The 11753-nt window shown below is 37.5% G+C and overlaps 1 protein-coding gene across 2 annotated transcripts in view; it reads right to left on the bottom strand.

Annotated features, from left to right (window-relative positions):
- The window catches only part of PECR (peroxisomal trans-2-enoyl-CoA reductase), a 13394-nt gene continuing 2109 nt past the window's right edge, over positions 469-11753 (bottom strand). For both annotated transcript variants that reach the window (XM_021399103.1, XM_021399102.1), the window contains exons 2-8: positions 11254-11387; positions 6880-7045; positions 6121-6202; positions 4630-4726; positions 2320-2430; positions 1739-1850; positions 469-1621 (exon numbers count right to left, since the gene is read on the bottom strand). In XM_021399103.1, coding sequence (XP_021254778.1) covers positions 1533-1621; positions 1739-1850; positions 2320-2430; positions 4630-4726; positions 6121-6202; positions 6880-7045; positions 11254-11387 — 791 coding nt within the window. In that variant the 3' untranslated portion in view covers positions 469-1532. The remainder of the gene's footprint in view (positions 1622-1738; positions 1851-2319; positions 2431-4629; positions 4727-6120; positions 6203-6879; positions 7046-11253; positions 11388-11753) is intronic.

The raw sequence follows: 11753 nt of genomic DNA, 5'->3' as shown, positions 1-11753 counted from the left end.
TAGATCCACACTTGATGCATCATGGAAGCTCATAATCAAATGTGACATTTAGTTTCCTTAAGTCTTAACCTTGTTAAGCTATGTTAAAGATATTAAGAATGTAGAAAAATCTCTCAAACTAATTTGACTTAAATGCAATGGGTAAGGCTACAGTTAGCTACCCAAAAGGTGCATTTTCTTCCAGAAATTCTGCATGCCCTGAGCTAACATTTACAATCATCAAAATAAAAACCACGCACAAGGTTTGAAAAAAGAGCTGATTTCATTCTGGTTCTGTGCTCAACCCCCATCTGCCCCCACAAAACCAGCACTGAAGTCTTCATGAATAATCCACTTGTACCATATACATTCCAGTATTTTAATTAAAGACAAAAAGTCGAGCACCTTCGGAGAGAGCAGACAGCTGGTGGACGCTCCCACATTCAACCCAAAATGAAGTACTGACAAAGTGACTTCCATAGCAGCAACTTGATTCCACAAGTTTCAGTTGTTACAGCACTCATCATTTATTTTTAATATTTCGAAGTTATCAGACATGAGAATATTTGCCTTAAAGTGAGTAATTACAACAACCATAGCCTCTTCAAGTAACATATTCTAAGACTTCTGGTTTTTTTGAAATGGAAACTCTCCACTGAGCACAGAAATCACACCTGTTTCAGGAATGCTGATGAAAACAGTGTGTTATCATAAAATAGCATATCAGTAGAAAACACAGTATGGATAGAAAGCATTTACACGGATAAGTGAAAGAATCACAAGTTTTTCTTTCATCAGCACAGCATATTGCAAGAAGCACTGCAATATACACCGCAGCTTAGGCTTCAAGACTTTGCTGTGAAATTATTGAATCAATATGGTTTTCCATGAGTGTATCATACAGCTTATTATTCGATTATTCTATCGAATTTAAGTGGCAGCTAGCTCATCTCCTTAAGTCATTTCACCTGCAAACAACTGGAAACATCCCTGATACACTTCATTAGTCTGAAGCTGTAAAAACAGTATTCTGCTATTTAACCAACCACTGCTTTATTTTAATTCCTCCTATCTCAGGTAAGTACTTTAATCAATCCTTAAAATCACTGTGAGCACTCAGATTGCTGTTGAACAGAAACAATCTACTGCTAACAGCCATTTCATGGGTTACTGATGCAGGTAACAATAACAAAGATTTAAATCTCCTAACCAAAAATCATTGAGTAAAATGATTCTGGAACATTCTTTCTGTACCTTCAATTCGAAGTAGATTTAAAAAAAAACTATTCCTGACTGAGATTCTTCCTTACTTAGTGGCAGTGCAAATGAAGAATTAATTTTACACCTTCCCTTCTCAAGGGCAGCAAGTGCTTGTTAGAGAAGATGAGGCACTATCTACCTTCAACTTTTAAACATGAAAACATGAGACAATGAAAGTCTATGTAGTTATACGAGAGGAAAAGAAACAAGTCAGGTTACTGATAATTATAATACCAAGTTACAAAGTGAGATTATCAGCAACTGTGAAAGTGGGAACAAGATGAAACCTTCTACTACAGCTTTGGCTTCAATTCGCCAGAAAGAAGCTTTTTAAGCATTTCAGAATTCCTTCCTTCTGGTGGTGAGGGCCATCTGTTGTGATCTGAGGAAAACAAAACAACAGATTTAGCTGATACAGGAAGTAGGCGTTTTGTTTTTGCATGCACCCTTCGCCCAACTTCAATCACATTAAGGGCATTATTTTTAGCCCATTTCTTACCTGGTATTTCTAAGCTACTGCTATATAAACTTTGGCCACCATCTATAACCATGGTTATCCCAGTTATGTAAGAAGCAGCTGGAGATAGCAGGAAACACACTGCAGGAGAAATCTAAGAAAAGAATGACAATTTTAATCCTCAAACTTCCGGCAATTGGTTAGGTCTAAGGCATTTGTGAAAACGGACACGGGCAAAACACAGCTATGTTTTCTACTCAACAATGAAAGCCCCAACAATCTTAAAACCATATTTCCAGCTACAAAAACCAAGAAGGTAAGAGCTGAACAACAGCAAGCTTTCAGGTACTTTTAAGATACACTTTTTTCACATTCTTCTTCATTCTTTCAAACCTCCCTGCTAAAAGTCAATATTTCTAGGAACTTAGGCCAATTATGAAACATTTTAGCTGTAAGAGCTAAACTAAAGTCTCCCAGTTGACACTACTACATATTACTACCAGCTTTTTCCTTTCTTTATACTCCATCAGTTCAAAATTAAGTCCTTAATGTTCTCCAAATAAAGTGGTTTCAAAGCAGAGACACAGAAGTAGGAACATCACAAACATTCTGAAATACGTTACCTCCTCAGGAACTGCTGATCTCTTGGCAGGAACCTTTGGTATGCTTTTTAACCACATAATTATACCCTGTTCTCCATAGTTGGCAACAGCAGTTTCTGAAAATACTATTCCCTACATTAAAACAAAAAAAAAAGTTCAGTTCTCTTTCATACGTTAAATTTTAACAATGATCACAACTTAAGCTTACAGGGATTTTCTACAGGACTAACTATCCAAACAGGACTTGAATGCAAGTTTTTAAACTGGATGAAATAGTATAATTTATAGAAGGTAATTGGATTGACAGTCACATCTCTGTTCAAATACACTAATTCACGTTGTTCCAATTCTTCACTGACACAGCAACTCTTAAGTGAGGAGCATAAAGAAACTCAACAACTGTTATTTCAAAACAAACATTTCAAATTAACTTGCAGCAGAAAACTACAAGAATCCCAAGATCAAGTTCTTATTGGTTTTGTTTGTTTATAACCTACAAGAATACCAGACTGACTTCATTGTGAATTATGGAGGTAGATTTTTGCAATCAGATTGCATACTCTCCCTACTGAGTTGTTGTAGAAGTCCTCGTTCTGATGATTATAAAATCCAGCTTGAACTCAGTAGGGAAGGTGAAGGTAAGGGAAACATACGGTTCCACAGATGAGATCTGACAGAACATTTTGGACTCAAGTTTAAATAAGACAACAAAATTTAAGTTTCTTCATTAAGGACATTTCAATATTTCTCTTTTAAGATGCGCGAGATGTGAACAACTGTGTTTTGGCAGCTAAGGAAGCACCTAATTTGTAGAACTATTTTTTCAGAATGCGTATTTCTCTCACTACATTCACTTTCCCTGCATGTTACTATGCTCATGTGAGGCAGTAAGTTTTGCATGGTTAATACAAAGTATGTTCACAAATGCAACAGAAGGGTATCAAGCATCACCCTAGATACAACATAGATTTTTGTCACTAGCATCATTAAAAAGCTAGCAAAAAAAAAGCCAAACCACTTGTTTGCCTGCCAAAAATCTCATTTGACACATGCTACAAAGTATAATTAGTATGATTCATTAGGTAATTAGCATGCATTAAAATATGCACACATACTAATGCTGTCCTAATTACTTATTTCCCAAAGTCTTGATAAATCAGAAAGCAAACAGGAAAAACAAGCTGGTAGATCTTAATATTTAAGAAGTCTCCAGAGTGGCCTCACAGAGGCTACTTAAAAGAGCCGCTTCCTGAGTCAGCATTATGCATTTCCCATTGAGCATGTTGTGGTATGCCAAAAGAAAGCAAACCAGGTGTTTAAGCACAGGACATCTGTACACCATGCTATGCCTCCTACACTGACAGTAGGAGAGACCTTCTGAGAAAAACACTAATAAATCAGAGATTTACTAAACTGCGAGATGAGAAATTCTGAACGTGGAAGTAGCTAGACAAAGGTTCTTTTCCCTTTAGTTATCAAGAGAGGAAACACGAAAAAGAAATGGTCATTAAGAGTGAAGATGATATTAATCACATTAGACACCATCTCAGACTTCAAAGCTAAGGCCTGGATATAGCTTCTGTAACTGCTGCATCACACGCAACAAAAACACAACTGGTCTTCACACAAAATTACTTAAAACAACCGCAACATTCCACCTACTTCCTCAAAAACATGGCAGGCATATTTTAGCTGACCTACATAGTGGTGTCCTATATGTAGGTATTTTGTGAGAAACAAGTAAATATCAGAGAACACATTTTTACATCTAATTTCTTTGAGAGAAGGGCCACTCCAAACACTGCCTTCTCATGCTTAAAACTAATCTAACTTGACAAGAAGATAAAAACGTTATAGGACACATTTAGAGATTCTCAAAATAACTGTGAGCATAGGCAGAAGACACAAGCACACATGAACCATATACAAAAGTTTTGTAAACTCAGAAGTTACATAATCACTACCTAAACACAAAGCATTCAGTAATTTTACGTCAGGATTTTGTAAAAGAAGTCACCAGCTCCTCCCAGGTGTCTTTTAATTATGCTAGAAAATCAAACAAAAGTGCCAATTCAAAGCTCAAAGCAGAAGCCATTTTCCCCGCATCTCTGGTTTGTCATCCATGCAGTACAAAACACTCCCAAAGGCCCTTGGAAAAGAAGGGCAGGTATGGAAAGGAAAGCATATGGGGAAAGTGTATGAGGAAACTAAAATAAATCAAAATCATACACAGTTGGAAGCTCTAGCTTTTAAAATCCCTTTCCGTTTGAAAGCGTTAACCATAAACATGTATGGTAGCTGAGTTTAGTCACATCACTTGCCATGACTTACAGGAGCAACGCTGTTGATTCGCACTCCACTGTGGGCCCATTCTAAAGCTAAAGTCTTGGTTAGGTTATCCACTGCAGCTCTCGCAGCTCCTGAGTGCCTAGTGAGAAAGGAAAGAAAAAGAAGCACCCTGTCCCTCAGCCAATATCAATCTCCCTGCAGCCTCACTAGGGAAGTCAGAGTATAATTCTGTGGCTCAAACAACCACCCAAGATGTACAGGGATTTCGTAGTTCTTAAACTTGACCACAGCTCCACAGTTTAACAGACTTAGGCTACAATTTCTTTAACCAAGTGTCAATTATATAAGAACTTAGTTTGAAAGCAGTCTTACCTATCCATCCACATCCATCTACAAGTTATCTGGTGAACTTTCCCCAGTTACTTAGAATTTTTTTTGTTCTTATTCTCTTTTTGTTCAACTCTCCCATATTCTAACAATTTATTTACAGTGACAATTCAAACAGTTGTATTCAGAGCAGAGAAACTCAAATGACCGTAGCTTCAGCACCACCATGTGGATCTCCACATTTATTTTGTACTGCTAAGAATAAGCCAGTGAGAAACTGATTTTGAAAACATTTAACCCCGACGGAGGCGTAAGGAAGTTTATATAATACCTGTTCAAATTCTACTGAAGAAAGTACAAAAAATAAACTCAGAGTTAAATTAAAAAAAAATAGTTTCAACGAAGAAACTCAGAATTCTTCCCCTCTGGAAACTGCCAAAGCATAGCATTCTGACAAATTCACATTTTCATCTGAAACTATCTGCTTTCTGAAAAATGTTTGTTTTACACAAGTTAAAATTGTTTTATTGGAAAAGGTTTGATCAGAAAGCTCACATCCATTTTAAAGGTCAACATGTGCCTGCAGACAGGATACCGCATTTTCATGCAGATAGCTGTGATCATTTTTTGTCAGTATAAAAGAACTACAAACATGACTTTTTTTTTTGTACCACTCTTCCAGTCAAGAAAGTAGCAGACAAAACAACTGATTTCCTGCATCAGAGACCTTCTCCAATAAAGAGAGCTACAAAGAGGAAATATAGTATAAGGCTAGGTACATTCCTCCTATTCCCCATTCATCTCCTATAACTGATTGTGCCATCAAGATCTGTATGCTGAGAGCAGAAGAAAAAACCAACAGATGCCAAGTTCTTGCAAGGCCATCAGAACAAGTAAAGGTTTCATTTCAGGGCAACCAGTCCCACTAGCATCTCATTTCCAGTGAAAGCTTTGCTAACAAGCGTTGCTTCATAGTTTCTTACAAAGTAGCTGAAAGGACCAGAGATGTCCTTTACTCTTGCAGTCTACTGAATTAATAAAAGACCCCCATACATACAGCCAAGTATTGCTCTCTCGACATTAACCACTGTATTGCTATTACTCAGCTGCTGCCCATTGTACACCTTTCCAAAATACAGTATTTAGGAGCAATGAATACTTCTATGGAGAAGATATAGAAAAAATGTAGAAAAAAATGTATATTACGACATTCCAGGAAACCCATTTCTCACAGCAGCAGTAATGTTGACAATGACTCCTCCATGTTCTTGCATCCAGGCATTGTACACTGTGTGAAGGAGGAAGACAACCTATAAATATCTGAAGAAGTGCTCACAAATGAGCTTGCCAACTGGACACCAAATCTGGAGTCCAACTATAATTATGCTACAGACTTCCTGCACTGATTTAGATAGACAGCCTGCTCTTTGTACCACAGCCTCATCACTGGATTGGTGAGACAGCAGGTGCAGTCTGGGTAAGGCCCAGTGCTCGTCAAGGACCCTTCTTGTGGAAATCAAGACCTTGTGCCTTCCACATAAATTACTTTCATTTCCACTTTCCTATTACTATCTGAGAATCACATACGTAACTTTAAATTTATACCCATGATGAGAGTGAAGATTTCTCCTGTGTTACTCACAAAGTACTGGTCACCAAAGTTAAGTGTTTTCCCCCCCCCTCTACAGACCTACGAGTATCTAAATCAACTGATGCCCCAAACCTGGCCTTTGATCTAGGGATTATTTCTCCCCTAACACGTGTACATGTCTAGCCATGTATTTGTTTATATGAACAAATATGATGTACACCTTAACATAAAGATTTGAATGACATTCATGAAAACAAATATCCAGTACGTGAAAAAAGGATAGGGAAGCTACATTTCCTTGCCTTCAGTTATTGAAGAAAAAAAAATAAAAAAAAAAAACAAAAATCCCATTATGCATAATATTCAGTCCTCACCTGCTTTGCAGCAATAGAAAGTCCCTGTCAGATTTGTGTCTATCACAGCATTCCAGCCTTTTGCACGGATGGCTTCAGAAGGGCTTGTGAACTGGCCCCCTCCATTATTCACCAGGAAGTCAATCTTCCCATGCAGACTCAGCGTAGTCTTCACCAAAGCTTCTACCTAAACCAAAATATCTTTTTTAAGTGCTGATTAAGTAACACACCCAATTTCATTCTCAGACATTTTCTCTTGTATCTGTTTCTACACATAAGGAGGCAGCACTAGCCTTCAGAGAGGGTGGAAGCTTGGTATGACAGGTTTAGTCGGCCAAGAAGGACTGGGTTGTGTCTGTTTTCTTAGGAAAACTTCCTAGCATAATGCAGGTACTACATAAAATACCAGCACTGAAAGAAGAGGATCTCTGCTACTGAATATTTAGCAAAGCAAATACAGAAGTCTGGTATTTAAGACCTACTGATATATTTTGCAAGTGCAGGATTATTCACATCAGATGCTGGAAGGTAGTTAAGGATTTTCTTTCATCTGACCCATATACCTACATGTTTTGAATAGAAAACATGAGTAATCATGAAATTTTAACTTTCTTCTCCAGAAGATTAATACATTCACTAAAGCTCTGACACATACGTTAGCAACTGGTAATTCACAGGAGCCTAATAGAGAAATACAGAACAGAGATGAATTGAATTAAAAAAACAGGTATAGTACAGCCAGAACAGATAGCTTGTTCCTAATGGTGATCGCAGTGTCTTCTTTTAAGAGATTTCCTCTCACACAAGTTTCAAGAAAATCCCAAAAAAAAGGATAAACTAACTAAACGACATCATTAGTCAGGAACTTTCCTAGGCTTTGTATCTTGTGATAGATCAGTTTTGACATTTAAGTTCCTCCCTTTATTGAGACACATATAAGGTCCTTTACCTTCATTAATTCCTTGATACCTGGTGTAAACAGCTGAAAAAGATATAACGAATCACCAGAAATACTTCAAAGAGACTATCCTTCCTACCTATCCACATGCTTCAGAGAATTTTTGAGGTAATATTCCTCAGTCAAAATAGGTTGAAAACAGATAGCAAGTTTTAAAGCTACAAGAAGCATACAGAACCTACGTAGTTGTCCAAGACTTGTTTCATAGATGGGTGTAACGTAATGGAAAGTGCAGCAATGACAGTAATGGCCTAGGCTACAGCAAACGAGGATATACTCAAATACAACAACAGTAAACACAGAAACAAAAGAAAAAATCTGCTCACCTTCAGAAGGCCTCAGACATACAGGGATCTCCAGTCAGATACTCTTACCTCCCCTGCCAACCCTTAAATGAGGCCTGGGAAGGGGTGGGTCCTGGCTCCACCCCTTCTGGTCACTCAGCTGAGGTGCATTGCATGCACCTGAGCTCTCCTGAGCTGGCCCTGCCTTCCCCCCACACACTCAATCTCTGCTTCAAGCTGTGACTTAACATTTCCGCTACAACAAGAAAGAACAAAAATTAAAAAAAAACAAACACCGTAAACAGGAAGCTACTTCCATATTTGTGAAAATACTGGAATTACATTACTGTGTTGCCTCTACTTAAGATTTTCTCCAAGGCTGGAAAAAATCCTGCACTGTATCTTTTATTGATCTTTGTTTCAGGCACTACATTTAGGTTACAAATGAAATAAGTTTTGACAGTATACTTCTTTGAATAGAAATAAATGCCCAAAGTTAATTTGTGTCTGATTTCAGCAAGACAGTTACACCCAAGTTGCAAACAAGTACTCACCATTGCTGCTCTTAGCAAACATGATAAAATATGCAATAGCAAGCACTGGCTGTTAGGAAGTCTGCTATGTCCCTCAGTTCTCAGTTCTGACAGCTTTAGAAGTAAAGGTTACCAACCGTTGATTTAAGTTTACCTAGCTTCAACTTACAAACGCCAGGCAAAGTGTAAGGAAGTACTATTCTGACTACAAATTTAAAAGCTGAAAATGTGTTCCACGCATTTCTTCTGGCCCAAAAGTAATTTTAGAAACTAAGTACCAGGTGGCCAGAATTCTGCCATCTTTGACAGTCTCAGCATTACAGAGTGAATAGACAAGGTTAAAGCAAGAACTGCAAGAGGTAAAGGAAAAAAAAATCATAGAATGCGTCTGTACGGGAATTGCCAGGTCATGGTCTAAACCAATGGTCGAGCACCAGGTGAGAAGGCATGGCTAACCCAGGGAGCTCAGGTGCAAGCAATGCACATGAGTGACCCAGGGTCCACCCCTCTCCTCACCCTCATTTAAGGGTTAGCAGCACCTCTATTCAGACATTGTGTTTTTCTTGAGATGTTCCTAGCCTTTGGAAAGAGCAAGCCACCTTCTTCTATATTGCTTTCTAAACTAAATCTTAATTAATATCTTTATAAGCATGTCCCTATCCTAATAGAAGGCATTATTGTTGTTTTCTATTGCTCTGTACTTTCTAATCAATAGCATCTGCTCTTGGATACAGGCAGCTGGAATGGCTAAATATGTTAAATAGCTAAACGCTTATGTTCTTATGTTAAAATGCAACAGAACAGAAATTACATTGCTTATTCAAAACTTCCACAAAAGGCTTACCAAAAAAGGGCTTTAAAAGAAAGAAGCAAGAGCTGCTGGAGAAGAACTGAAACGAGGTGAATTACGAGATTGACTTAACGAATGAAAAATTCAAGACTGAATTCTAATCTACCCTATTCATCTGAATCCTCTCTTCCATGTATATGCATATGACATGACAGCAGTTTAGGAGAATTCCTACTAACAGAAGATAACCAATAAAAGGTTCTCCAATACTGCATGAAAAAGTTCTGGGAAAGTTCTGGTGTAACTATAAATGATACTTAAATGATATAAATGAACTTAAATATAAATGGAAGACAACAGCTCTGTGTTGAAACTGCAGGATAACAAGATAGAAAACAAGTTTCTCTAAGTATGAGCATAGCTATATTTCACAAAGCACTGTAAAAAATAGGCTTTAACAGCATATTCAAAAAAGGGCTTTGGAATCTTTTAAAGCTACTACAGCTGTCTTAACAAATTTATATTTTTAAGTATAAATAAGGAATAGCGTTTGTTTGGTACAGATATCTCACTTTACCATCCAAGCCCTCTTTTATTCTACGTAACATTGCAGTTCCTATTAACTCATTTTTAAGTTAATGAAGAAATAAGATTCACCTGCAGAAGGCTATTAAGCATGCCAGACTACTCTCTGCAAAAACACTTTCAGGAAAGAACCTCTTCTCTCTCCTGTTGTTTTAATCATGCAAGTTACCCTCTGACATCTGTCACAACTTATTATATCACACTGCTGATGCTGGTAAATACAAACTTAAAATTCACTGGTAGGTGAAGTGACATATTGCACAGCCTGAGGGTTCTTCTCCTTCAGGAGGAAAGTCTAAGAATATCATTGTAAATATTTTATGGCTTGAGCTGTTCCATGAGGGAAGAATTTTTATTTGGTTTATGGCTGTATATTAGGATACTTTCAGAATCCATATAGCTTCTAAAGGTCATTAATATTTTTTTAAGATTTGGTAGGTTTTAACAGAGGCTTTAAAAGGTTAAGAAAATAGTAGCAATTGATTACTGGAATGTTTTATAGCAGTTTTAAGTTAGAAGTCTGGCATGAGGTTGGACTTCTAAATGTTTAATTACACAGACAAAAATTGAAAGATGAATGCAGACTTCTGAAGAACCGGGATGAAGTACTTCTGCTCTTGATCTTCCAATTCTTGTAGTATAAGGAAGGAAAATAAAGATCAGCTGAGACAGTAGGAGAGTTCTTACTAAGGACTGAGAGCAAAATTTCTTCACACCTCAAATTGCAACCAAAATGTGAAACACAGATTGGAAAGTGGCATTTTTCTCCCTTTAATATGGGCAAAACTGAAAATGCAGGGTACATCTCAATATGACTTGTGTCAAGCCACAAGAATTGAGATCCTATGCTCTGACTTTGCGTTTGAAGGAATAACTCTGAAGGTCTCCATCTTCACAAGTAACTGCCCTCTCACTGGTGTCACAGAAACATGACGCAGAACCCCCATGAAGTAGGGTCCAGGTCAGCTCTAAGAACACAACAGACCCAAAGCATGCTTTCCATAAAAATAATAGAAATAAGTATATGTGGTTAGAAAAACAGCTGTGACTAAAAATGCTTTCTCGCTTAGGTTGCTAATATTATCTTCTCTTGGAACACACAGTTTTATTCAAGTGTTTTCCTGCACCTATCCCCTGAACTAAGGCACTTCTGAGGCCAAGAAAATAACTTTGGAAGTCTGAGGATTTACATACACAATATACTTCTGACATGTTAAGCCCCAGATCAAGATCATTAGTCATTACCTCCTCTTCTTTACGGATATTGCACTGTATAGGAGTCACTTTGGCAGGACTCATTGAAGAAAATGTATTATTCAGTTCTTCTGCAGCAGCTTTTAATCGGTCAAATTTACGAGAAGCAATAACAACACTGCAACCTGTAGAGACAGAATGAAAAATCTTTCAGTTTACAGGCAAAATTGTAGTTATCCTAGGCTACTAGCATCACGGAAATATTTTGTAGATTATGCATTTATTAGTCACTGACTAGAAGATACAATGAAGAAATTCTTGCAAGAGAGAAAGGACTGTCTGATGGGAGATGCTTCTTAGCAACAAGATCCCAGTGTGCCATGCAAAGAACAACGAAGATAAAAATGGCAACGTTCACTCTCCTTCCTGCTGAAGGGGAGATAGCCTGAGAGTTGCAGTCAAAGTAGCTTTCAGACGTGACTTTTGCAGCTGTTTTTCAAGCCTGTCTCATTTATCAAGTATGTGATTTAAAGATTTTTCAGCTGGTCTTG

This window comes from Numida meleagris, chromosome 5 (assembly GCF_002078875.1).
Source record: "Numida meleagris isolate 19003 breed g44 Domestic line chromosome 5, NumMel1.0, whole genome shotgun sequence".
NCBI lineage: Eukaryota > Metazoa > Chordata > Aves > Galliformes > Numididae > Numida > Numida meleagris.
Note: the sequence above shows the minus strand (reverse complement) of the source record. Positions and strands in the feature narration are given on the sequence as shown.